Genomic DNA, 27,401 nt, shown 5'->3' with positions numbered 1-27,401 from the left:
CAGGTCTAGTGTGAAGTGGACAGTCAGTAAGTGCAGGTCTAGTGTGAAGTGGACAGTCAGTAAGTACAGGTCTAGTGTAAAGCGGACAGTGAGTACAGGTCTAGTGTGAAGTGGACAGTCAATAAGTATAGGTCTAGTGTGAAGCGGACAGTGAGTACAGGTCTAGTGTGAAGCGGACAGTGAGTACAGGTCTAGTGTGAGGTGGACAGTAAGTACAGGTTTCATTTGACCTTTAGCAATGGGAAAGCCACAGAACCCTTCAACAAGATCATGAGATCAGAGCTGAATTTTAAAAATCATTGTGGTATTATTATACAATGCATTCAAGGATGTGGAAACACTGGAAGAGGCTGTAGGTATGACCTTCCCCTAGGAACACATTATATCTAACACTTGAGTACCTATTATGTGCCAAGAAACATAGCAAACACTAAGAAGAAAGACAGCCCTACAGTGATACATCTTTGTTGGGTCAAGATCAGCAAAAGTCCAAAGTAACCTTTGCAAAGATAATAAAGGAGACTCCTGCCAACAGTAAGTGCCTCTGTGGGATGCTTGGGTGAGAAGTCACTGAGGAACAAGATGTACACATCCTAAGATACAAGGCAGGGACCAGACCTGGTCAGATAAAGTACTTTCAGGTAAAGAAGGTACTCAGGAAGGCTGAGGCAGGAGAGCTCAGAGTTCAGAGTGGGGCTACAGTGTAAGATGCTGTCCCAAAACAACAAACGCATAACCAGACAAAAGGCAAGACGTGGTAAAAGGTGGTACAGCCCTCTACCCCTAAACCTGAACTCTTAAATTTTGGTTTTTCAAAAGGAACACAGCTTGAGGAATAGACCCCACCATTAATCCATGCTATATCTGCCCCTGTCATGGTGCCTGGCTGCTACAAAGTCAGATTGCTCCCGTCCTGTTATGCCTAGGTTACACCAGAACTACCTGTTAGTGAGCCACCATGTCCGTGGGTCCTTGACCTCAGAAAGCCAAGAAGCTGCAGGTGGCTGAGCTGTTCAGAGACTGGGCTCCTGAGTCAGGCAGTCACCCAACTGTCAGTGTGCCACTGTGGATAGCCCAATATAGGAACCAGGTGCAGAAATAGCATCCTTCTAGATCTGGATCCTCTCCCTTAGAATCTCAGCCTCCTGGGCTGTGAGACTGCAGGATTCCTAACCTCCCTTGAGCCTTGATTTCTTCTTCTATAACATAAAGGCAAAAGAGCAAAGAGGTGAGGTTTGGAAAGAACACACAGTTCTAAAAATGTAGAGAAAGGCCCAGAGTGACAACACAAAGCTGTCAGTGGGGACAGGAAAAAGAGCTGGAGAACTCCTCCTGGGCTAGCTGTACTTTGCTAGGAGGAAGTATGAATACAGATAGGGTCAGACCCTTGTTATTCTTGGCCATGGCCTCCACAGTTCCAAGGCCCACTGTTCTCAGCAACTAACTGCTCAGCCCTTCCTGGCAGGGAAACCTACTGAGCTGCTCCTTCTAGATGGGCAACCCAGGAATGCCTGTCAATCAACACTTTGTGGAGTGGAAGCATCTTCCCACACCTCCACTGCAGCTTCTAACAACATTTTCCCACCTCCAGTGATAGGCAACGCTTGGCACCTCGCCTAAGCATCTAAAGCTACACAATTCCCTCTAGCCAGCAGGCAACCAGCTAGCTTGGTTGCTATGCAACTAGCAAGAACAAAAGTGGTGCTATCCTTTCCAGAAACAAGGATAAGTACAGTGAAGAGCCATGCTCCCTCCCCCGCCACCAAGTCACAGCCTCTAAACGTCTACCAAAGGCAGCAGGGGTTCCTTTAATAAACAGGCTGATGGACTCACTCATCCCTCTAATTCTCTTTCCTTCAGTAGCAGAGATTGCAAGCTGCATATAAATCCTAAGCCCTGCTCTAGCCAGCAGATTGGCAGCCAGTTCTGCAGCAGCACATCGAGAAGGGCATTCTCCAAAGCTCCTCAGGCAGCCTGTGAGCCCAGGCAAGAACAAAGCTGCCGTGTGAAACCCACACCTCTACCTCACTGGTATCTGGGCAGAAGGCAATCACAGCCTCAAGAGACATACACTGAAACCAGTGGGGGTCAACTGAACTGTTCACCCCATATCCAGCCTACTCTCCAGAGATCTGGCTTCTACACCCTATCCCCAGGGGAGGGCTCTGGGGAAACAGGTTGGCTGAGTGGTCAAAAGCCCAAAAACTATGGTCCAATGCATCTCTGCAACCAACATCTGGCTCTATAGTGTGTTACCTGTGACCTAAGATGAATTAGTCAACATCTATGGGCCTCAATTTTATCATTATAAAAACAGGCTGGGAATGCTGACATTTTAGGGTTACTGTGAAGTACATGTGGGTCAACCCTGGTAAAAGACCACCTAGGACAGACAGATCTCTGTGAGTTTGAGGCCAGTCTGGTCTATAGAGCTAGGTCCGGGACAGCCAGGGCTATACAGAGAAATCCTGTCTCGAAAAACAACAACAACAACGAAAAGAGGGTGGGGTGGGGTAGGAGGTGGCACATGCCTTTAATCCCAGCACTTAGGAGGCAGAGACAGGCAGATCTGTGAGTTCGAAGTCAGCCTGGTCTACAGGGTGAGTTTTAGGACATCCAGGGCAATACAGAGAAACCCTGTCTCAGAAAGCCAAAAAAGAAAAAAAAAAAAGAAAAAGAAAAAGACCCGGTCCATACGGACCTGATCACATTCACACAACCCATGTAAAAAAAGCAGCTGAGTGTGGGCGGGCTGGAGTTGGCTCGGCGGTGGTTAAGAGCATGTGTTGCCCTTGCAGAATGCCCAGATTTGACACGGTGCCTTGTAACCATATGTAACTCCAGACCCAAGGGAACCAACACATTCTAACCTCCTTGGGTGCTAGACATGTATGCACATGGTGTACATACATACATACATACAGGCAAAACATTCATACATATACTAAAACAAATAAACTGGGCAGTGGTGGTGGCAGGACAGCAGTAATCCCAGCACTCAGGAAGCAGAGGCAGGTGGGTCTCTGTGAGTTTCAGGATAGCCAGAGCTACACAGAGAAGCCCTGTCGGGAAAAACTAAAAATAAATATTTATTTAAAAAAAATTATTTATTTACTTATTTTACGCATTTGAGTACACTGCAGCTGTCTTCAGACACATCAGAAGGAGGCATCAAATCCCAACCATGTAGTTGGTGGGATTTGAACTCAGGACCTCTGGAAGAGCAGTCAGTGCTATTAACCACTGAACCATCTCTCCAGGCCCAAATAAATCTTAAAACAAACAAACATCGACCGCCGCAGCCATCTTCCAGTAACTCGCCAAAATGACGAACACAAAGGGAAAGAGGAAAGGCACCCGGTATATGTTCTCTAGGCCTTTTAGGAAACATGGCGTTGTTCCTTTGGCCACATACATGCGAATCTACAAGAAGGGTGATATTGCAGACATCAAGGGAATGGGCACTGTTCAAAAAGGAATGCCCCATAAGTGCTACCACGGCAAAACTGGAAGAGTCTACAATGTCACCCAGCATGCCGTGGGCATCATTGTCAACAAGCAGGTTAAGGGCAAAATTCTGGCCAAGAGGATCAATGTGCGGATTGAGCACATCAAGCACTCAAAGAGCAGGGACAGCTTCCTGAAGCGGGTGAAGGAGAACGACCAGAAGAAAAAGGAAGCCAAAGAGAAGGGCACCTGGGTGCAGCTGAAGTGCCAGCCTGTGCCACCCAGAGAAGCACACTTTGTGAGGACTAACAGAAAAGAGCCTGAGCTGTTGGAGCCCATTCCATACATGGAATTCATGGCCTAATGTACACAAAGAAATAAAATACCAGCACCAGGAAGAAAAAACAAACAAGCAAACAAACAAACAACCTAGGTGGAAGTAAATGCCTGTAATTCCATTTAAGTACTGTGTATGCATGCATGTGTACATATGGAGGTCAGAGGATAACTTACAGGATACTCTTCTCTCCTCCTATGATGTTGGTGACAAGTCCATACCCAGTAAACCATTGGACCAGCAGTAGACTCTATCTTTTAAATGAAGGAGCTAAGATAAAAATGATGGACAATAGAAGCTAAGTTGGCTGGGGATGGGGAGGGTGTGTGTGGTGGTTTGAGACAGAAACTAACACACCCTCTATATGCCTTATCCAACACCTGATCGTCCTGAGTATTTGACACACACAATCGCATGACTATCCAGTGAGACAGAAAGTAATATGCTCATTTTGCAGACGAGGAACCTGGTAATCTTAACTGCTTTGGTTCCATCATTCCAGTCCTGATTCTATAACTGGTCACCTCTTGCTTGGACTAAACTTTGTAAAATGACTAAGAAAGCTATTCTCCATGCCTTCCAGGAGCTCCAATGAAGCTTCTACAGGTACACTGTGGGACAGCCCTATAGAATTCTGTGCCTAGTCTCAGTGTTGGGAAGGGACTATTCATAACATTCTAAAAAACTGGGATTGACAAGATGGCTCAGGAGGGAAAGGTATCTGCCGCCAAGCCCACTGACCTGAGTTCAATCTCCAGAACCCATGATAGGAGAGCTGACTCCAAAGCTGTCCTCTAACATGAACACTCATTGTAACAGGGACATACCCTCCTCCCTCAACAGAATAAATGTGTGTTAAAAAAAAAAAAAAAAAGAAGCCAGGCAGTGGTGGCGCACGTCTTTCATCCCAGCACTCGGGAGGCAGAGGCAGGTGGATTTCTGAGTGCGAGGCCAGCCTAGTCTACAGAGTGAGTTTCAGGACAGCCATGGCTACACAGAGAAACCCTGTCTTTTAAAAAAAAAAAAAAAAAAGCCGGGCGTGGTGGCGCACGCCTTTAATCCCAGCACTCGGGAGGCAGAGGCAGGCGGATTTCTGAGTTCGAGGCCAGCCTGGTCTACAAAGTGAGTTCCAGGACAGCCAGAGCTATACAGAGAAACCCTGTCTTGAAAAACCAAAAAAAAAAAAAAAAAAAAAAAAAAAAAAAAAAAAAAAAAAAAAAAAAAAAAAAGGAAAGAAACTTCACAATTTTTTTTCTATCTTCTTTGTTAGGGTATCATGTATCCCAGGCTAGTCTCAAACTTGCACACATGTACACCCACACACACAAACACATGTGTACACACAGGCGCACACACACACAAAGAGACCTCCTCCACTACTAGCACTTTAGTCTCAGAGATCCCAGGTTTCTCTGAGATCCAAAGGGAGGCAAGCAAGCACTCTTTGGCCTCTGACCTCTGATGGCCCAGCACCTACACAGCACCTCATCATTCTCCTCAAGCATAAATCAGTAATGTTATTCCATGATTTAAAATGCTCTAGTGCTGGGGCTGGAGAGATGGCTCAGTAGTTAAGAGCATCAACTGCTCTTCCAGAGGACTTGGGTTCAATTCCCAACAGCTCACAACTGTCTGCAACTCCAGTTGCAAGAGACCTGATGCAGTTTCAGCCTCCATGGGCACTGTATGCATATGGACAGACAGACAAGACAAACCACACATGCAAGTAAAATAAAAATAGTATTATGCCACCACCAGGCATAACCACATCTCTTATTTGTCTAATTGGTAATTTTCTGTCTCCTCTCTTCCCTTAGTCTCAAAAGCGCTGAGGCTACAGGCAAGCGCACTGCACCCAGCTTGGCTTTCCTAAGCTTGTTTACTTGACACTCCCAAAGCCTTGACCAGTGCTGGGCAGCAGGCACAGTAAACATCTCAAGAGCAGTTGGTTCAGACAGCAATGCCGTGTTCTGCTAGTCCTCAACACAAAATGCTGGTTACCTAAGTCTAAGATCTAAAGTTGGTCGACTAATGAGTTTACAAACTCTTTCCATTTAAAGCAGCAGTTGGTCCCAGGAAATCATCACAGTGATTAAAATTCAAAGAAAGAGGTTTTGTGGTTTTGGGTTTTTTAACATGAAATTATGCAGAAAACTTCTGCCACAGACGTCAGACTTCTTCGCAGTTAACTACTATTCTGGAATTACTTGCAAGAAGTTGCATGATTTCCCCGAGGTCACACTGGAACCCAAATCTCAGTGCAAGACGGCAAAGCTGAAAACCTTTTATTTATTTACCTATGTCAAATGCACAAAGATAAGCATCAAAACAAAAGAATATGGCTTTTTTTTAACAATCTCATTCTCTATTTTCTTTGTTTTGTTGCTAATCTCTCCACCTGGTGACAAGTACTGTCAAAAACAGTAGGATGTTCTAAGTTATGGTCCGAGGCTGAGTTTCACTGCCAAAGAGCAGTACACTGCAAGTTGCTGCCCTCCAGATTTGGAATCAGAAATGTGCAGATCCAAATCACAACACATTTATCAAAAAGTGATGATAAAGTCCCTTAAAGGAGTATATAGAACTCTTATTGGTGTCAAGTAGGGTTTTATATACTTTGCAATTATTACTTGATTAAAACAAATGTATTAAGGTATTGAAAAAACAGGTAAAGAGACATGGGAGTAATTTACTGACTATCACAGTTACTTAGCACTAAAGCCAGGATTTAAACCCAGGCATTCTAATGTATGAGTTCATGCTATTAAGCTTTATGCTGTATTGCCTCTGTTTCTTCACCTGAAACACTGTTGCTCATAGGTCTGCCTCATCCCAGAGACATGAGCAATTACTAGTTCATGTCAGGTAAATGCTATTGGACTGATATCAGCTATTCTGTAACCTCCATCACATTTGGTCCAGCCAAAAGAAGGTGAATAAATAATCAAGCCGAGAAAGATCTCCAAGGGCTCATTAGAATATGTATACACTCCATAAGCACAGGGACTGGAGGCTAGAGCCGTGACTCAGTGGTTAAGATCACTGCTACTCTTCCTGAGGACCCAGGTCCACTGGCTATTCTTCCAGAGGACTCCCAGCACTCACAGGGGGCTCACTACCATCCCTAACTCCAGTTTCAAGGAGTCTGATTCTCTCTTCTGGCTTCTGTGAACACTGCATGCATGGACACGGTACACAAACGTACATGCAGGCAAAACACCCATACACATAAAATAATAAAAACTTTACATACACTGAAAAAGAAAACAAAACAGGAGTTGTCTTCTTACCAGTTTTCTACTGGCTATGGTTGCACATGCCTGATCTCAAAGCACTCAGGCAGCTGAGGCAGGAGAATCAAAAATTCAAGGCTGGCATAAGCTACACAGTAAGACCAGTCTCAAAAACAAAAACAAAACAAGAAAGAGAAAAGAAAAATCCAATAATGTTTATGAAGTATTAGTGCATGCTAGAGATTGATCAGACAGAGCTCTTTTTTTTTTAAGATTTATTTATTTATTTATTATATGTAAGTACACTGTAGCTGTCTTCAGACACTCCAGAAGAGGGAGTCAGATCTTGTTACGGATGGTTGTGAGCCACCATGTGGTTGCTGGGATTTGAATTCAGGACCTTTGGAAGAGCAGTCGGTGCTCTTAACCACTGAGCCATCTCACCAGCCCCAGACAGAGCTCTTATGTAGTAAATACAACTTGTGAAATGCATGCAGCACAGAAGAGGTAAATGAAAGATGTTCTCAGAGCACAGAGTTGCCAGGCATTGCCTGAGACAGGGTGGCTATCTGGATGCGCTGGTATATTGAAAGGATAGAATACTGGGCTGGTGAGATGGCTCAGTGGGTAAGAGCACCCGACTGCTCTTCCAAAGGTCCAGAGTTCAAATCCCAGCAACCACATGGTGGCTCACAACCATCCGTAACGAGATCTGGCGCCCTCTTCTGGAGTGTCTGAAGACAGCTACAGTGTACTTACATATAATAAATAAATCTTTTAAAAAAAAAAAGAAAGGATAGAATACTACTCACTTACCTTAGCTGAATGAACAGATAAGGAGACTCTGATTTTAATCCTGACTACAGCAGTCATCCAAGCTCTCAAGGTCTTAGATTCTTCACATTTAAAAGAAGTTGAACTACATCATTGTAAACACATTCTAATTCCTCATAATTAAATGCTCAATAAACCTTGTTTAATGAAAACAATCCACAACTAATAGGAAAATAACTTAGAAAGTTATGGGTACAAGGTCAGGGATCATGGGAGGACATGAACTATAGCCCAGATCTCTTTCTACACCATTGTAACACTCACTTTCTAGGTCCAAATGTGACATAATTCCTTTCTTACAAACTCAAAGGTCATGTGTCCTATTCAATAGTCTTTGCCTGACTCCACTAAATCATAGGACAGTGGGGTCAGGACAGAACCATCGTACTAGCTAAAGACTCAAAAGAACCAGAGATAATTTAGCTGCAAATCCCTTTCATTGGCCAAAAGTTAAATGATTTGTTCAGATAGATGAGTTTGATTTTGCAGTTTGATTTTAAGTAATTTGATAAAGAAAACTTCAAATGATAATGCCTCCTGAGAGTACAGCACATAATTTTTAAAAATTATTAATTCTATGTTCCAAGTTGGTCCAAAGCAAATTCACAAAAGTAATCATGAAAGGTTGTCAGAAAATGTCTACAGTTATTTTATGGATTTCTTTTTATGAACAAAATACATTCTTTACAGTAAACATTGTATGTCCCTAGGGCTGTAAGGTTAGGAGTGGGAAACCATCTGACAGGCATAGTCAATTTTCTAGACGTCTCAGAACAGTCAAGGTCAAACTGTTCAGTCTTCTCCTCTTTCCACCTAGTATCTGGAAAGCAACTAACGGAGACCTCAAAATATTTGATTCTGTATTCTGACAAATACAAACGATCACACCCTGATTCAGAAAGTTCTGTGACATTAGGATGCCATGAACAACAAGAAGAGAGGGTCTGCAGGGTCACTGCTCAGGCTATGATCCTTTAGTGACACCATGAAAGCCACTACTTTGCCTATATCTTCCAGTTTTTCCATCTATCAAATTTGGGGGAAAATTATCTCACATCTATGTCGTCAGATAAAACATCTTTAACATTAGTAAACAGCTTTGACATCTGCTGGAAAGGTGAGAAAGCACTCTTATCGCGACTATTTATTATGGTGGGGCCCAGAATAGTCCTTCTTGCGTCTATGACCCCGAGTCTCCTCAAAGGGTAGTACTGGATATAGCTTCTGCAGACTCCATGCCCGGCAGCCACGGATACATAAGGCGACGAGTCTCTGCTACTGGTGGGAAGTGAAGGCTTCAAGCACCCGGCTTTAGAGGAACTCACAACCACCGCGCCCCCCAATCACCTTGTCATCACCTTGAGGAACAGAAAACCACCCTGGGGGAGCATGGATTCCACCCTCAGAAAAAAAGGAGTGACTCCACCCTGGACCAGGCTGCCGCTGCTTAGACCCAAGCTTGCCGGCGGGCGGGGATGGGGACCGCGAACAGCCTGTGCCAGGGACGCCTTGACCTAGGACAACGCAGGAACCCACAAGGGCGCTGGGCCTGCAACCGCGACAGGTGCACGGAACGTCAGCCGCGGGTCGAGCCTGCCTCGCCTGGCCTCGCCTACAGCCGCGGGCAAGGCAGGAGGCTCCCCGCCCCCGTAAACCCACGTCTCTGGGTTCGCTTACCTGCAGCCGGGTGACCAGGAGACTGTAAGGCGCCATTTTGTGCACTGACAAAGATGAGGTCGCATGAAAGTGACGTGACAAATGGCGCTCTTAAAAAAGCATAAAAGGGGGCGGGGCTTACAGAGAGACGCGTCAACCGCGAGGGTGGGGCCTCCTCCCGAAGCCAAGAGTGCAGATAGCGCAGTGGGCGGGACTTACATGACGGAAACCGGGCGTGGAAAGCAAAGAGGCGGGGAAACTGCCAACTTGGCACAACCTTGTCACCTTTACCCTTGGGTGTGGAAGCTGGAGGAGAGTCAAGAGTTCAAGGTCATCCTTCATTCCAGGAAAGAGAACGTCCCCAAACCAACATACTTGGCGGAAGCATGCAAGAAGCCCTGGCGTCAATCCCCAACACAGAATGCAACAAATGTAGATTTTTTTACCCAAGAACAAACTTCATTTTATGTGTTCAAATCTGGAAGTAAAGAGAATTTTATTCAAAAACCTTTGGTGCACCTGCAAGGACCTGCCGAGGAAACTCTCGCGAGACCTAACGGGTTTGGTGCCCTCGAGGATAAAGGCTGACTGACAGCTTGATGGCCAATCACGGAGGAACGGAAGTAAGCACGCCGTAGGTTAAAGGTCGAGCGGAAGTTCCCTAAGCTTCCGGCCGCCGGCTTGGAAAAAGAGTTATGGCTAAACATCATCCAGATTTGATTTTCTGCCGCAAGCAGGCTGGTGTGGGTGAGTTGGGGGCCTGCTCCCTTTTGGTTGAGTGGAATGGGATTAGAAAGTGGGGGACTAGGGACTTCACCCTCCTCTTTAGAGCTCTGGTTTGGCGTGTCCAGGTTTCGCGCCTTACGGTGCCGGGGTATTGTAGCAGCGCTCACCGGCTTGTGGCATCTTAGAAAAGGGCAGCAGCGCGCATCCGGGAGTCTAAGGCTGGCGGGATCGTCTGTGCCAGATCTGGAGAAGCCGGTCTAGAATACTTTGGATTTTGGGGGGTTCCAGACATTTTTTTATTTTTGACATGGCCTTTGGTGTAAAGCAAAATTTAGGGTCGTGGGCCGGGAACCCTTGTCTGTAATCCCAGCACCTGGGAGGCAGAAGGCTGGAAGATTGCTGCGAGTTCGAGCCTGGCCAGAGCTAAAAAGAAGTTCCAGGCTGACTCAAGCTACACAGTGGGATTCTGTCACAAAAAAGTAGGGGGTGGGGGACAGTGAAAAGGGAGGAAAGGAGAATGTGACCGCGATCCTGTACGGTTGACTGTAATCATTGCTACCTTCCCCATCCTCTATACTCAGCTTGACGAAAAACTTTGCTTGCTACCTCACAACCTTAATTTTAACGATATGTTTTACTATCTTTGATCTTGCAGCTATCGGAAGACTGTGTGAAAAATGTAAGCCGAACACGCCCTCTCAGGCCTTGCCACCTTTATCTTTTGAAGAGTCATCAATTCCAGAGGAGCAGCACAAAAGTCTTTTTTGGGGGGGGGGGGAGGGTTAAGACAGGGTTTCTCTGTATAGCCCTGGCTGTCCTGGAACTCACTCTGTAGACCAGGCTGGCCTGGAACTCAGAAATCCGCCTGCCTCTTCCTCCCAAGTGCTGGGACTAAAGGCGTGCGCCACCACTGCCTGGCTAGTAAAGAAGTCTTAAATAGATAAACCAGCCTGCAGAGGATACTAAATACCTGGCTGCCGCCAAAGACTGCCCTACCATCCTCCCACTTAAGCATGCAATTTTTAATACTTCATATTTAGGTTTTGAAAAAAAAATCTACTTTTGGATAGTAAGATTTGTCAAAAGTTGTGGGGCAGCCGGGCGTGGTGGCGCACGCCTTTAATCCCGGCACTCGGGAGGCAGAGGCAGGAGGATTTCTGAGTTCGAGGCTAGCCAAGTAGTGGGGCCCTTCCCAGCCCAATGTCATTTGTCAGTTTGTTGACAGTAACTACATAGACTTAAAAGCTCCCAGACAATAATACAAACTCTTTCCATGAATTACTAAACTGAGATGGATACAGGATAAGGCTTATGCTGTCAAGGTAGAAGAAGGTCCTAAGGTCACTGTCGGAAGGAGACTAGTGATTTCCCGCATAGGGCAGAGGAGAGATCTTAGGGGAGTAATCGCTATCGGCTATAACTCGGTTCTCCTCTCTCTCTACAGGTGACGGCAAGTGTGTGATCTGTGATTCCTACGTGCGTCCCTGCACCCTGGTCCGCATATGTGATGAGTGTAACTATGGATCTTACCAGGGCCGGTGTGTGATCTGTGGCGGCCCCGGAGTCTCCGATGCCTACTACTGTAAAGAGTGCACCATCCAGGAGAAGGATGTGAGTGTGGACTGAGCTTCCTACCCGCTCTTCTCTCCTTTTACTTTGACCATTTTGCCATCCATGGCCATCTCTTCTGATCTGGGCTGTGGAGGTTGCAATGTTCAGCTAGTTATCTAGGTAATTTCTTCAAGCCTGTGAGCCAAACTGGGTGTGGTCTAATAAAGAGCAGTTACTCTATGTCAGGGCAGAACGGAAGAGAAGCAAGTCTCCATTGGTATCAGCAGTTAGGAGAACTTCTCCATGTTCCTTTGCTGTCCCCTGCACATGGGCGTCTGGACAACCTGCGGAAGGCAGTTCTCCCTGTAGACTCTGGTCCTGGCGGGTGAGTGCAAATGGTAGGCTTGTCAAGTTTGTTTACCTGCTGTCTTAGTTAGGTTTCTTCTCTCAATGATACAACAAGATTAAAAGCAGCTTGAAGGAAGGAAAAGGTTTTCTTCCACACCTCCAGGTAACAGTTTGTCGTCAAGGGAAGTCAATGCGGGAGCCATGGAGGATCAATCACTGCTCTTTCCCCTCCAGTTTGCTCAGCCTGCTTTCTTACAGCCTCCAGTTCCACCAGCCCATGAGTAGTGCTACCCACACTGGGCTGGGCTCTCCCATGTCTACCATTAATCAAGAAAGTGCACCACTGGTCGAACCTGTAGGCTTCTCTCAGTTGAGCTTTCATCTTTTAAAATGACCCTAGTTTGTGTCAGGCTGACATAAAGTTAGCCAGGGCAGCTTATTTTTATTCCTTTTTTTTTGTTTGTTTGTTTGTTTGTTTTTTCAAGACAGGGTTTCTCTGTATAGTTCTGGCTGTCCTGGAACTCACTTTGTAGACCAGGCTGGCCTCAAACTCAGAAATCCGCCTGTCTCTGCCTCCCAAGTGCTGGGATTAAAGGCGTTCATTTTTATTCTTAGCCACACGTAAGATCCTATGTTTGTGTGCTAACGAGTATGTTGGTGGTGTGTAGTAGGCACTCAGTGGTTCTGCCTGTCTCTGTCTTCCTCTTTTTCTTACAGACATAGGTGCCAGTGTGTCTCAAAATGGCCTGGAACCAAAGGTCCTCCTGCTTCAGCTTCCTGAGTGCAGAGGTTACAGATTTGTACCCACATAGTGGTTCTCTGGGCAGGGATATGGGATGTGGCAGCTGCTGAGGTAGCCTTGCTATGTTGGCCCTGGCTGGTCTAGTGCTCATTATGTAGTCCAGGGTGGCCTGAAACTCAAAGCAGGTCCTCCTGCCTCAGCCAGCCTCTTAGATAATAGGATTACTTGCCCAACTTGGTTCTCTTCAATCCACTGTGATTAAGGACAGTTTAGGTGGATCTGGTGGCCACATGAGTTAGGGATAGTTATAGTTGATACCAGCTTTAAGTAAGAAGAATGGTGTCATGTTGCGAATTGGTTGCTGGTCTTATGTTTTTGTTTCTTGACTGTGGTGTAGAGAGGAAACGTCTATTGCTTGAGTAAAACTAAGTAGAATATAGTCTGACTGGACTAATTGAAGATGCTGGAGTACCTAAGCAAGGATGAGACAGCTGAGCATGGTGGTGCACACCATTAATTCCGGTGCCTGAGAGGCAGAGGCAGGCAAATCCTATGACTTCAATGTACAGAGCAAATTCCAGGACAGCAAGGGCTACAAAGAAACCCTGTCTCAAAAAAAGGGCAGAACATAGCTCTAAATATTCCCATGACCAGTGTAGGACTGTAGCTGTAATCGCTTCCTCATCCCTCACACAGTGTGAGTAGAGGTTATCGTTTTTCTGACCTGTCCCAGGCTGTCTGACTAAACCATGTGTCCACATTATACCATGTGGTCCTTTCTTGAGGCCTTGGCGTGTACTCGTGTTAGAGAGAATCAGAGCCCGCTGCATTCAGATGCCACTCACCACCAGTCCCGGAAGCTCTGTATGCTGCAGAGGCGGGTGATCTGTGATAGCTGCACTCTGGGTTGTAAATGACAATGTAATAAAGGGAAGTAAGGGAGGAAACAGGGAGCAGGAGACAGACAGCAACACATCCTCAAGTCGGGGTTTCACCACAATCAGCAGAACGTGCCTGGGAAGCCACATCCAGGTGGCTCCCAGTTGGGAGCTTTTTCTCCATGGGTGAATGTCAGGCTTCTCTTTTCCCTGCAGCCTTTTATACCACAGGATAAACCTGTTGGAAGTGGTTTCCTTCCGTGGTGGTCTCGAGGCTTCAGTGTCTGGTTTAATTTCTTTGTTATATCTGTTTACCTGTGTGTGGGCATGTGCTGTCAAGAGGACAACTTGTCTGGAGTTCCTCTTCCCTTACAGGAAAGTGCTTTAGGCCACTGAGCCATCTTGACAGCCCAAAGCTGCAGTAAGCCCTTACCTGTTTGCTGATTTTCCCTGTCAGTGTTAGGAAGCAAGAGGGGCAGCCCGACCCAGGATGGAATGTTAGACCAGCTGAACAGCTGAAGATGGGTTTACGGTGTTGAATCCACATTGTTTGGGGAAAGGAGAAAGTGTTGAAATCATAACTTGGGTTGGATTGAACCCTCTCCTGCCCTAAACCCTCTTTCCAGTTACCTGTGACAACTAGAACTAGATTGGTCATGTTCTGTTCTCTACCTCTCCTTTTCCCGGATGTGGGTAACAGGGTCTCATTTTCTATGTACTACAAGGATGATACTCCATTTTTGGTACTGCCCCTAGAAGATGTTCTGAGAGACGCGTCTCTCCACTTTGCACATTTGGTGTTTAGGATTTGGGACGTACTTAGTGTACTGGAAAGAAAGGTTTCACTCAGTTGTTAAGCAAAAGGATTTCTGTTGAGCTTTCACAGATACAGCTAGAGTCTGTGTCTGGCTCAAGCTTGGAACTAGAGAATGATTACTCAATGGCAATTGCCATCTGACGTGTCTGTGTCCATCGTGTGATCCGATCCCTTTGCATCCCTGTCCCTGAGGATGATTTCAGACCTACTCCACCTACTCGGCATTATACAGGAAGGCTCGGGGGATACTTGAGCTCAAGCTCACAATTACTCGGCACGAGTTTCCAAGGAACACAGAGCAGTACTGTGACATGATCCAGCCTCTCACCCTTACTGACAGATGATCATGTAGATGAAGTGCCCTGGCTTTTGCCTGTGCAGAAATCTTCCTGTGTTAGAAGCCACTCCCCTTATTGTTCACCTCTTCTTCAGCTTTTATAATTTATAAGGTAATTAATTAAGTCAGTAAGCTTAGCTGAGTTTTTCAAAACCTCAAAATAATCAGGACTCAAGAGTTGGGCATGGTGATGCATGCCTGTAATTCTAGCACTTGGTATGCTGAGGGGGAGAATTGCCAGTTTAAACCTGGTCTGGGGCCCGGCAGGTAGCTCACACCTATAATCCCAACACTCATGAGGCAGGGTCAGACGGACCTCTGGAGTTTGAGGCCAGCCTGGTCTACAGAGTGAGTTCCAAGGCACCCAGGGCTACACAGAGAAACCCTGTCCTGAAAAACCAAATATAAAATAAAACCAGTCTGGGATACTGTATCACAGACAGAAAGTCTACCAGGAGACCAGTGTCTTCAGACCTTGGTTCTAGAGGACTGATTTGTATGTTTGATCTCAACCCCAGGCAGACAATAAGAAAATAATTAGCACTGCAGAGTTTTAGAAGTATTTTTACTCATTTTGAAGTACAATGGTTGAACCAAGGATTTTACACAACCCATCCAGGGTCCTCTAGACTAGCACCTGTCCCTCTTAGCCAGCTCTTCAGCACTCAGGTTTCTCTCATGAGGAATGAAGTGCTAAGGAATAAGGTAACGGTTGGCTAAGATGAAGTACTAAGGAGTTAGGTAACTGTTGGCTAAGAGTCAACTTGAAGTTGCAGATGGCTGTCATACTGATAGAATATTAAATGAGATAGAAGGCAGCATGCTTGTCCTGATGTTCCCATGTTTAGTGTGCGCACTTCTCATCACTTCACTGTCATTTCTCAGACTGTTTCCTTTGTTGTCTTGTTATTTCTACTATTTTTACCTGGTTTATTTTATTTAGGGTAGCTGGAAAGTTGAATAAACCTTTAACCCAAAAGCTATAAAATGGTCTTTAAGGGGCGACAAGATGCCCGGTGAATATAGGCCTTTACTATTAAACCTGACCCTGAGTTCAGTCTCCAGAACCCACCTGTCCTCTGAGCTCCTTGCATACACCATGGCATGCATATGCCATTCTAAATAAATGTAAAAGTTTTTTTAATTAAAAAGATCGTCTTTGAAAACTTATATAAGAGCCAGCCTGTGGACACACTCTCCCAGAACGCAGGAGGCAGAGGCAGGGATCAGGTCTTTTTCTTTTTGGCTGAGGGAGATGTTGGGGGTTAAACACAAGGGGCCAAGCATTTGGTTCTGGAGCTAAGGGCATAAGGTGAAGAGCTCGTTTCTGCTGCTCCTGGGGTAGGTTTTATCTTAAATCTCTTGAGACAGTTTCAAGGACTTAACAACTCTGTTCTGTTTTTCAGAGAGATGGTTGCCCAAAGATTGTCAATTTGGGGAGCTCTAAGACAGACCTGTTCTATGAACGCAAAAAATACGGCTTCAAGAAGAGGTGATGGGTGGGTGGCTCCTTCCTCACCCATCAAACTGCTGCAGCTGCCAGAATAGACGCCTACTACCACCAGCCTAAAGGGAACGGAGCTGAGTGTCACCAGAGCAGCCTGCTAGTGCTAGTGTCCTGGCCCCTGCCACTAGCAAGTGCCCATGGAGCATCTGGCAGACTGGAGGAGACGCTGCTCGCTTAGTCCCCAGTTCCCTTTTTGTTTTGAGTTGGAAAAGCAAGGCTCTGTTCTCCACACTGATCCTTTCAACTCAAAAGCCTCAAAACAAGTTGGTGTGTGCCCTTGGTGATGAAACTGTCCCAGCAGAAGTGTGGTCTTGCAGCAGCTATGATGGGGTTGTCCTGTGACCCTCACTGTGGCCAGGTGTGACCTGAACAGTAATGTGACCTGACAATTTGCAGGTGGCGCTGGGCTCGTTTTATTTTTCTTGTAAATTGGAAGTTTCAGTTACGCTAATAAAGTTGTCTACCTTCCCAGTTAACTTTGAGAGTCTACTTTTAGTCATCTATGTTTTGGTGACTGGAACCGACCTAGAGGCTATGGGGCTAATGATGGATGGGCCTTGTCCTCTCATGGCCACTGGAAAGAACTCAGAGGACCCTGAGGGTGAATGAGGCCATTTTAGTTTTAGGTTTTTTTGTTTGTTTTTTTTTTCCCCTATCCCAATTTTTATTTTTGTCTCAATAGCTCAGGCTGGCCTGAAAACTGTTTGCGATCCTCCTACCTTAGCCTTTAGAGTCTTGACATTTCATATGGAAATGATCAGACCTGAGTTTCCTAATACCAATTTCAAAGAGATGTCCTACAGTAATGGTGAGGAAAATAAGATAAAATTAGGTTGATTAATTAGAGGAACTTTGTTTCCTGCAGTGTATATATTTTATTTGAAGGGTATGTTTCCTTTTTTAAAAATGGTAAAATTTTGTGTATGAATGTTTTGTTTGCATGTATGTATGTATGTGTGTGGTATGCATGCTTGGTACCTAGAGTTAAGGGCAGCGGACACCCCTGGAGTTCTAGGTGGATATGAACTACCATGTGGGTGCTGGGAATCTAGCCTAGGGCCTTTTCAAGAGCAACGGTCATCTCACCAGCCCCAACAAATATCTTGTAAGTAAATTATCCAAATTAGAAAATTCAGCCATATCCATCTATGTGGGTCAGTTCATTGCTGCCTACTGACGGGAGAGTTTTCAGGGGGGAAATCTGTGTAGTTGGCCTTGTTTGTACTCCAACCTAGTAACAAAGTCATGACAAGAAATAAACTTTTAAGGGTTTTGGTTTGAGTCCAAGAAAAAATTCATGGTCATATATGATATACTGCATACAGTTAAGACAGCCTCTTTCTTGAGAATGGAACAAAGGAGAAGCAGTGTTACAAGCCACGGGATGCACAAAGGAAGGAACTCAGACAGGCTTGGTGAGCACCTCAGGAGAGCAAGATAAGCTTGGCCACAGGGAAAACACTGATCTTGATAGGTTTCCAGGTGCTCGGCTCTTAGGCCACCTGGTCCTACCCCAGCCCTGGTGCTATGGCCGCTCCCGCCCCTCTTTCTGGTGTTGGGATCAGTTCAAGTAGCCCTGTGCTCTTTTCCCCAGCTGCCTTGTTGACCCCATGGCTTAGAACTTATATCTACCAGTGTTTGGGTAACCACTCCCTAGTTTGATGGAAATAACCCCTAAGCTGTGCCTTATCGGCCTTAATAGAATGCTCTAGAAGGCCTTTAGGGCAGTTAACACTCATGCCCAGAAGCATCTCAAAAGGCAAGCATGCTCCCTTCACAATGGGTTAGTGGGTAAATTCAACTCAGCTGTAGAATCTATTGCTCTGTCATCTGATATCCCAATGCCAGTGTTGCTTTGTTTCTGGTTGATCAGTGGCCAAGAGAAAATAGAATGTGTTAAGCATACCTCCAGCGCGGTCTGTCAGTGGCATAACATTTGTTAGTTTCTGAGTTCGGTCCCCTGTACAGCAAGTAACGAGTGACTATAGAGCGAGCTCTTGAAACTACCTTTTGTCTATCCTGGGCATTAGGATAATTCCCTTTGAGTTTAGAGATGAAACCAAAGGGGGTGTTGCTCTATATAACGAGTCTCCGCCTTAGCCTGCAGGAAGCTCTGGGATCCATATCCAGCACCACAAGACCAGGCGTGGTGATGCACACTTGTAATTGAAGCACTCAGGACTAGAAGCAGGCCAATCAAAAGCTCAGGGTTATCCTGTACAATAGCAAACTGGCAGTCAACCTGAGCTAGGAGAGAGACTATCCAAAACAGAAAGGAAAAAAAAGAAAAAGAAAACTTGCAAATTCACCCTTGAGAAAACATTGTGTACAAGCTTAGTTTTAACCAGAAACATAAAATTCTGTGAAGATAATAAGACACCACTCAAGTGTGCATAACCACAATTATGATAAATTTAATTCCTCATTTTCATTTTTGGAAAAAAAGCACTTGCCAAGTGTAGTATCAAACATCTTTAATCCTATCATTTGGGAGACAACGGCAGGCACATCTCTGACTTTGAGGCCAGCCTGATATACAGAGTGAGTTCCAGGACAGCCAGGGCTACACAGAGAAACCTTATCTAGAAAAAAAATAATAATAATAAATAAAATAAACAGAAGCTGGTGAGGGGCCTCCTGGGTTAAGAGTACTTAAACTACTGGGAAAGTCTGGGTTCATTTCCTAACACCTAACCAAGCAGCGCACAGCCTCCTGTAACTCCGGTTCCACGGGATCTCCCTTTTCTGGCCTCCATGGGCACCCACAGGCTACTCTTTTTTTTTTAAAGATTTATTTATTTATTATATGTAAGTACACTGTAGCTGTCTTCAGACACTCCAGAAGAAGGAGTCAGATCTCATTACGGGTGGTTGTGAGCCACCATGTGGTTGCTGGGATTTGAACTCAGGACCTTTGGAAGAGCAGTCGGGTGCTCTTACCCACTGAGCCATCTCACCAGCCCCAGGCTACTCTTTTAGATCAGGGTTCAATTCCTAGCACCCACATAATGGCTCACAAACATCTGTAAATCCAGTTTCCAAGGAATCTGATGCCTTTTTCATAAGTAAATCAAACACACACAAAACCAATATACAGGATGGCTCCTGTAAGTTGCCCTCTCTCATCATACCTGGGATTCATACCCAGGACAAACAGCTGAGGTGCATATTTAATGTACTAAAGTAGACCTGGCCTCCAGGTTCTCCCAGTCTCCCTCAGTTCCTACCTGGCATATCCTTCCCTCTACCCTGCACTTTCCAGCCTAAGGGCTGGGCTTCCCCCTCCTCCCCTCTGAGGCTCTTTCCTGTATAATCCAGACATTTTGGTCTCTTCCCCCTTCCCCTTCTCTTTCCTCTCCCACTCTCTGCATATTCTATTTGTGTGTGCACACTCTTTCTCTGTCTTCCCTCTCCCCTCTGGCTCCTCCCCAAGGCCACTTCCCTGGCCGTTTTCCTTGGGATTAATGAACCTTCCTCCTGAGAACTGTTTCCCACTAAACCTGCCTTTATATATATACTCTAATCTGGCTCGAATTGGTTCATTTCGAGGGCAGAGAAATAACTTATCAATCACATGTGGACCTTGACAAGTGAGCAAAGAAATATTCACACAATTTTTTTGTAATAAAAAATGAATACAAATATCCTCCTATGTATGCATACACAGGAAGACATTGTTATATATCAATTTACAGCTATAGTACAATGTACAACATATATCAGAAAATTTATCCACGAGATAAATGATCAGATGTTGACATTGGCCTTCCAATCGCAACTCTTTCTCAATCTGGGTCCCTTTGGGTGGGGGGTGTTCACACATCCACAGACTAAGTTTGATCATATTTGAGCTGTTTAGGGGGACAGGGTTTTGCCATTAGCCAAAGAAGTTATGGAACTCGCTCTCCGGTCAGTCTGACTATATCTTGTGATCCTGCCTTCACATTTTGAGTGCTTTGACAACAGAAGTGGGCTCCTACTGTCGAACGCCGGGTAGTAAAAGCTACACACAACACCCCACTTAGCAACTTGTAGATTAAGAAAATTGCCAGGGAGTCAAACTGAACTGGCTAAACTTCAGACAATGTCTTAGTATTTTGACCTGTCGCTTTTTAATAGTAGCTTCAGGCTAAGATAGAAACGTGAACGATTCTAGGCCTAGAAGTAATTTTCCTGGCCCCTCAAAAAAAAAAAAAGATTTCCAACACCCAGATACTTGATTCCTTATTAACCCAATCCCCAAGTGGCCACCAAAATAGCTAAAAATATTTGTTTCTTTGAATACTGCCTTTTGGTGTCTTAAAAAAAAAATGGGCCAGGTGGTGGTGGTGCATGCCTTTAATCCCAGCACTCAGGAGGCAGAGGCAGGTGGATTTCTGAGTTCAAGGCCAGCCTGGTCTACAGAGTGAGTTCCAGGACANCCAGGGCTATAAAGAGAAACCCTGTCTCGAAAAACCAAAGAAAGAAAGAAAGAAAGAAAGAAAGAAAGAAAGAAAGAAAGAAAGAAAGAAAGAAAGAAAGAAAGAAAGAAAGAAAGAAAAGAAAAAATAAAACAAAAAATGGTTTGGGGGCTGGAGAGATGGCTCAGTGGTTAAGGGTGTTTGTTACTCTTGCAAAGGACCTGGATTTGATTCCCAGCACCCACATCATGGCTCCCAACCATCATAATCCCAATTCCAAGGGATCCGACAGGCACACAGGGTGTACATACATGCGTTTGAACAAAACATTCATATGCATAAATAAAGTAGTAGAAACTGAAAAACGAAAGAAAGCTTTGTTCTCTTTTTTACCAGGATGGACTTAAGAGTCTCACACTCAGATTTTGTCTCGACTGTCCTTTCTTCTGCTATCTGTGGCAGAAGATGGGAAGAATCCAACCAAGATACTATTGGATAATTCTGAAGAAACAGTCTAACGTTTTCACCTCAGTCTGTGTGTATGAAATTGTGACTGGCCTCAGGTTAATTGAGCCAATCATGAGCAGCTCTGCTTGTGGCTAGCGCCAAAATATCTGGCAGGACTTGCTTTGCTCTCAGAGGGGAAGTTGCTCCCACCCTGCAGTCGCCAGAGCTGGCCTCTGTGAAAGCCTGGTGAAAGCCAGGTGCCAGCCTTTCCCAAGACGTGTTTACTCAAATGGGAGGGGACTCTGGAATGCTGCAGTAGTAACTCAGTCTACAATTAAGCCCTGGCAAGATGAAATTACACATTGGGGAAGAGAAGAAGAAGATTCCTCCTTACCACGTAACTTGAGGCAGCAGTAATTAAGGATGATCACCTCGCTCTATTTTATCCTTTCCTATTTATAGGCTCAGCCTTTCCTCAAAACCCCCATTTACTAAGGAGACGCGATTTTTTTTCAGGGTTTTTGTTGTGTGTAAACCTGCCCAAGGCTGATTCAAATAAAAGCACGGATACAGAGACTCAAGGTCTTCCACTTGTATCTGCATTTTCTTGTTTAAAATCTGTATAAGCATTTCCTTGAGATACTCTTCGACAATTCGTTCCAGCTCATCCTAACCTTTCTCATCATTCTGTCTTGGAATATTTCTCATTGGGAAATGCTCACCAACTAGTGTTTATAGGCTGCAATTTGGCTAACTTATCATGATGAAAAATATAAACTGTTTTTGCAAATTCAGGTACTTTTTCCGAGAGGGAGACTGACCTATTTGAAGCAGGATTCACACACAATATTGATTAATCACAAGATTTTCATGTTTTTAGAAATGAATAATCGCCTTTGTCAACGTAAGAATATTTGTTGCATTAAATCGAAAACACACAGTAGGTGGCAGAACCGGAATATAAACCCACCTATTTCTATGGCCGCCTCTAATGATAGACTACAAATACCAGCATCCCTTGCGATGCCAAAGGGTACAAACGTTTGCTTACCAGAAGCGGCATCCAAAACCCAATCAGACGTTTCTCTCTGCTTGACGGCCAATGGGAGGGCTGTTGCTAACATATCTGTTTTATTTTTAGCTTTCATCCTTGTGGGCGGTCTCACAGCATTAGATGGAACACTCTGATGGGAGGGGAGGCAGGGCTGCTAAAAGGGAAGGGTGAAGTGAAGGGGGGCATGTATGACGCTTGCTGACGCACAAGTAGTCCCAGGAGAAGCCCCCGGAGCGTGGGGGATGGGACACACGCGCTTAGGTTTCCTCCTGCCATCCTGGCACCGCGGAGTTTGCCCTCCCCGCCCGGCATTTCTCTCCTCCTGTCTAGGAAAGCGTATTTAAATCTCTATACCTCCGTTGATCTCTGCTCTTGCCTACGTGATCAAGGAAAATAAAACGCACACAGTTCATAACTGGAAACTTTCCGATCTCACCGCCCCACGTGGGTTCGGAGACTGCCGTTGCACCGGAACCTTCAGAGACGTGAATAAAGAATAGGGGTTGGCCAGGCGTGGTGGTGCATGCCTTTAATCCCAGCACTCTGGAGGCAGAGGCAGGCGGATTTCTGAGTTCGAGGCCAGCCTGGTCTACAAAGTGAGTTCCAAGACAGTCAGAGCTATACAGAGAAATCCTGTCTCGAACCCCACCCCCACCCCCCCAAAAAAGAAGAGGGGTTGGAGAATCAGAAAATAGGCGAACTAAGGCGGGGACTAGAGGAACTGTACACAAGGCCAGCGGTCCTCCAGCCTAGTCTGACAGTCCAGTTCTCCTCGGGTTTCAACCCTCCACAGATCCTAGACCCCCTCATCCCTGAGCCTGCACTGTCACAAAGCCACAGAGTAGAAAGAGCGTGACCAAAATCCGGGCCCGGGTGCGCCTCGCTTCGCCGCCGCCTGGTGCTGTCGGGCTGAATGAACACCCTGCTCACCTTGCCAGGGCTGGCGCTTCTTCTGCGACTATTGCTAGAAGAAGCGCGGCTCTCAAGCTCTCTTGTGCGTGGGTAGCCTGTTCCAGAGAGCTCGAGGACCACAGCAGAGGGGCGGCGGTCGCGCGTGGCCAGCCCTATTATCTGGTGTTTGGGACCCAACTTTCCGGGCTGGGAGTACATGATTAACTAGTGCTCCGCTCTTTTTTCTAACCCTCGATCTTCTTGCACCCTTCCCTTCTCTTCCCTTCGATCTTCCACGTCCCCACCAGGAGGGCGACACTGGTAAACTCAGGTTAGCCTAGACTCAGATCCAGAACCTTCCTGGAGGTGGCATCGTGCCACTGTCTCCCCAAATTCAGAATGAACAAATCGGAACCGGGGAGTTCAAGTCACGGGGACCGTCAGAACTGGAGAGTCTTGCCGTCTAGGTCTTAGGGAACTTTGAGAGCTGGGGCTAGGGTTTGGAGTTCTCAGGGACCCGGTGATGCCAGCCCCTACCCGCAACAGCCACTGTGTCCCAGGCTAGTTCCTACTGGCCTGCTGTGTTCCAGGTCTGTCCCTACCCTCCCCGGGCTTGGTCTACACCGGTTTAAAAAAAGAAAAAAACGTACATGGCGAGCTCAGACTGCTTTGGAGTCTTAAGAGAAGAAATCGGGCGCTAAGGCGCTCAGAAGGATTCCGAGGGTGAGCAGCCCCGCTGAGGACGCGGCAGGGAGGGGTCTAGAGGAGACAAGGTGAGAAGATCGCTATTACACTTCCCGCAGAACCTGGAATCCCAACCTACGACTGGGCTGCGAGGGGTTAAAGATGCCAAAGGAGGAAAAGTAGTCCCGGCCCCGCCCCGGCAGGGCGGAGGGACGCATCACGCAGGGGTGGGGAAAGCAGATCCATGCGCAGGGTTGCTGAGGGTGAAACTTTTCATTGACTTTGCTCACTTCGGGCCCAGGCGCGGGAAGGTGCAGGTCGTTGAGACCGAGTGTCGTGGGAACCGAGAGGCCAGAAGGACAGGACCTGCCAGACGAGTACATCCAGGGCTGGCCTCCATCCACCGCGTGACGGGTGCCATCCTCGGGTCCGCCATCCCCGCGCCGTCGCCGCCGAGCTCGACCTCCAAAAACAGCGGAAAGAATCACATGAGCTCGGTCCTCGTCCCTCTCTACCCTCAACGACGTAAAAGGACACCGTGGCCCTCAGCCTCGCGACGCCCGGGAAGCTGGGAGAGAGACCTCCGTCCCGCGGCCTGCAGAGCGGACCCTTCGCGGAGACCCGAGTGAGTGCGCGGGCTTGCGGGCGGGGGACGCCCACACTGGTCCACTCCCCTGCTGCCCCTCTCCGGATCCGCCCCTGTTTCGCTCTCCATCACTCTCTTTGATCCTGGGGTACCTAGTTTCGAGTGCGGCCCTCTCCTAAGAGGAGAGCGTTTCCTCCTTGACCTCCTTCCCCATTTATTCACGCCTCACTCGTTATGTTTTCCTTGGTCCCCCCCCCCCCCCAAAAAACCAAACTCTGGCCAGAGTTAAATAAATTAGGGGAAGGGAGGGGATTCTATCCTTATTTTTCGGCTGCCTTTCACGTGTGCGGGGTGGTGATTATTAACACAGTCTGTTTCTGACCCTTTGGAACCTGTGAGATGGGAAATTTGAACATCCCCTTTTTAGTGACAGGGCTGGTTAGTGGAGACTGCCCTTGGGTTGCCGAGCAAGAACTCATTACAGGTTGAGCTCTTTATATACTTGTGTAGGTGGGGGAAAAAAGTACCCAAAGAGCCTGTCGGATAGTATATTAATTGTGTTTGATCTCTTCTATTCCTAAACTTCCCCTTCTGTCTGAGGGGGATGTACTCCGCCCTTGACCAAAATCTAAGGAGGGAAAAGGGAAAATGAACAGAGGAACAGTCTACAAGCCATCCCCCTCCCCTGGGAGCAACCAGAACTTCACACAGCAGGCTTTGGGATCAGCAGACAGGGTTTCCGGTGCCAGTTCGGTGTCTAACCTCCCCCCCCCCCGCCCCTTTCTATCCACCCTGGCCTGGGAGGGTTTGGTTTCTCTTTGATTTCCTAACAACAATAAAAATCCTGTTGCTTGCCTGAGCGCCTGCCCCCAATGCCTCACTTAAGCACTGGGGAAAACAGCTGGTGTGGGAGGCAGGATTAGGGAGGTTTAACACCCTGCCGGGGAGGGTTGCTGAGGATCTGGTAAGTCTGGTCCTAGGGTAGGCCTTGTAATGGGGAGGAGACTCAGAATTTCTGAGTATTGGATGATGCCCGGGTTTCAGATGTACAGATTTTGCTTGCCTGCCTGGGAACCTTTCCCATTTCCTTTACCTGGGTCTGGTTTCTCAGATTTGTATTAAAAGTGGGGTAAGGCTTGGGCACTACTGGCTTTGGGCTTTATTGTCGACCGGATGCCTCCTCACAGCTCTACTAGAAATTTCTTTGGCTTGGCCAACAGGACTGGAGAATCGAATCTAATGCTTGCCATTCCCTTCCTGGCTGTGGAGGTGCTGGAGCGGAGCCTACTGAGTATTAGGTGAAAAGGGCTCCTTTCTTCTTGAATACACTGCTCCTACATCTACCACAGACAGCGACACTCCATTGAGATCCAGAGGCTGGGGCCAGAGCGGTGGCTCTATCCGTTCCAGCCCACCTGGTTCATCTAGGAAAAACCCCTTAGTTGCAGAACCCCAATTGAGTAAGCTTAGGAGGTCATGAAAGAAAAGGGGAGTTATTGGAGTCTAGCCTGAACAAGGACGTGGGGAGAAAGGATACCCGGTGAGAGGCCTTATGGGCAGATTTATGCCAAACGTCTCTGGCGGGGGGGGGGGGGGGCCCCCCCCCGCGCCGGGGGGCTGGGCCATCGGAAACTTTTTCCTGGGCTTCGGACCCTTGGCCAGGACCTAGAGCGGGGCATGCGCGGTCCATCAGGCTGGGCCCTCGCATAGTACACAGGGAAGTGTAGTGTGCTCGAAAAGTAGGTCACGAGTCTCTAGCCTCGCCAGGAGGCCAGAGGACTACGTCTCCCAGAGTGCTGAGCGGTACCGCCTTGAGTGAGGCGAGCCTGGGGCCCCTGAGATCCCTGAAGGGCCCTGCCTTGGACTGTGATATGGGGTCTAAGCCCGATGCGCTCATCACTGCAAATACCCTGGAAGGCTGCAATCTATATTGCCCGTTGGGCCGCTGCCTCCAGGATAAGAGCTAAGGACTGATCCCTGGGAAGCAAGCTGAGCCTTGCTGTCGCTGTCCACTGTGGCTGTACTTCTTGACCGCGTTAAAATGCCCCCACCCACCCACATTTACCTGAAGCACGGAGACAGGTTGATTATAGGATGTTGGGAATTTGAGATACCTGAATTTTTTATGGGGAGGTATAGATTCCTTTTCCTCGCCCTTTCTACAACATTGCTTCTCTCGCTCGCTCTTTCTTTCGTTATCTTTCTAGTGTTTTGTTGAAAAAAAAACAAAAACAAAAAAAAAGATCCGAGTCCACTGCAGCTGCTTAACAGATCTGTTTGTTCTTTTTTTTGAAAGGGTAGTTATTTCTAAGCTTTCCAATCTTAACGTACTTCCATAAATATTTTATATATAAGGACTATAATTTGCCCATCACTTTCTAAAAAAACAAACTCCGCCAAATGGTTGCGCCTATCTTTAGCTGAAGACAGGACAGTAGCAGCACTTTAATCCTCTGCTCTGTAAGCTTCTCGAAGTCAAAATTAGAGTCTGAGCTGATGGAGCAGAGGATCTCATTCTACTCGCCTGGCCTTTTTGTAAGGCTCCACACTGTCCATCTGGCCTGACATGTCCTCCAGTTAGAGAGGGGAAGGAGGCGTTTTGAGTCCTTGTCTGTGCAAAACACCTCTGAAATATAAAGTGATGGGCAGACCCGGTTGCTTATGCCACGGATGCGGGTTTTCTAGGCAGGGCTGATGACAGCAATTCCATTGTAGTTTGGAGTGAGTGGCTTATTTCAGTGACTTTGGCCTACATTTAGAATGTTTCCTTTCTGAGGCTGTACTGTTCAGGGGTACAGAGGTAACTGGAAGGCAATTATACAGCAAGACTTGAGAAAGTTTTTACATCTAGAAAGGTGTAGAAGCCCTTCCGGGTAGAATAACTAAGAGGCTCGTTTTAAGAGACTCTACAGTGCTTTTTTTTTTT

At 46.6% G+C, this 27,401-nt stretch overlaps 3 protein-coding genes and 1 pseudogene across 3 annotated transcripts in view; 3 read left to right on the top strand and 1 right to left on the bottom strand.

Annotated features, from left to right (window-relative positions):
• Aco2 (aconitase 2) overlaps positions 1–9,623 on the bottom strand; it is a 41,220-nt gene extending 31,597 nt beyond the window's left edge. Inside the window, exon 1 of the mRNA XM_021182735.2 lies at positions 9,529–9,623. Within this exon, the coding sequence (XP_021038394.1) occupies positions 9,529–9,564 (36 nt within the window). The 5' untranslated portion in view covers positions 9,565–9,623. The remainder of the gene's footprint in view (positions 1–9,528) is intronic.
• Positions 3,326–3,811, top strand: LOC110310025 (annotated as a pseudogene).
• A 515-nt stretch (positions 9,624–10,138) lies between the features above and the next one.
• Positions 10,139–16,889, top strand: Phf5a (PHD finger protein 5A). The gene is made up of 4 exons (XM_021183661.2): positions 10,139–10,254; positions 10,889–10,912; positions 11,678–11,844; positions 16,313–16,889. The coding sequence occupies exons 1-4, from the start codon at positions 10,203–10,205 to the stop codon at positions 16,400–16,402; spliced, it is 333 nt and encodes a 110-aa protein (XP_021039320.1). The 5' UTR covers positions 10,139–10,202; the 3' UTR covers positions 16,403–16,889.
• Positions 16,890–23,888: 6,999 nt separating this feature from the next.
• The window catches only part of Tob2 (transducer of ERBB2, 2), a 10,667-nt gene continuing 7,154 nt past the window's right edge, over positions 23,889–27,401 (top strand). Inside the window, exons 1-2 of the mRNA XM_021183822.2 lie at positions 23,889–23,978; positions 24,191–24,514. The gene's annotated coding sequence lies outside the window, so the exon portion shown is untranslated. The remainder of the gene's footprint in view (positions 23,979–24,190; positions 24,515–27,401) is intronic.

The sequence above is a fragment of the Mus caroli genome, chromosome 15 (genome assembly GCF_900094665.2).
Source record: "Mus caroli chromosome 15, CAROLI_EIJ_v1.1, whole genome shotgun sequence".
In the NCBI taxonomy this organism is placed as follows: Eukaryota; Metazoa; Chordata; class Mammalia; order Rodentia; family Muridae; genus Mus; species Mus caroli.
Note: the sequence above shows the minus strand (reverse complement) of the source record. Positions and strands in the feature narration are given on the sequence as shown.

Coding starts and splice junctions, on each gene's coding strand:
- Phf5a (XM_021183661.2), top strand. CDS start 10,203: ATGGCTAAACATCATCCAGATTTGATTTTCTGCCGCAAGCAGGCTGGT. Junction 10,913..11,677: donor CGGAAGACTGTGTGAAAAAT/GTAAGCCGAACA, acceptor CTCTCTCTACAG/GTGACGGCAAGTGTGTGATC. Junction 11,845..16,312: donor GCACCATCCAGGAGAAGGAT/GTGAGTGTGGAC, acceptor TCTGTTTTTCAG/AGAGATGGTTGCCCAAAGAT.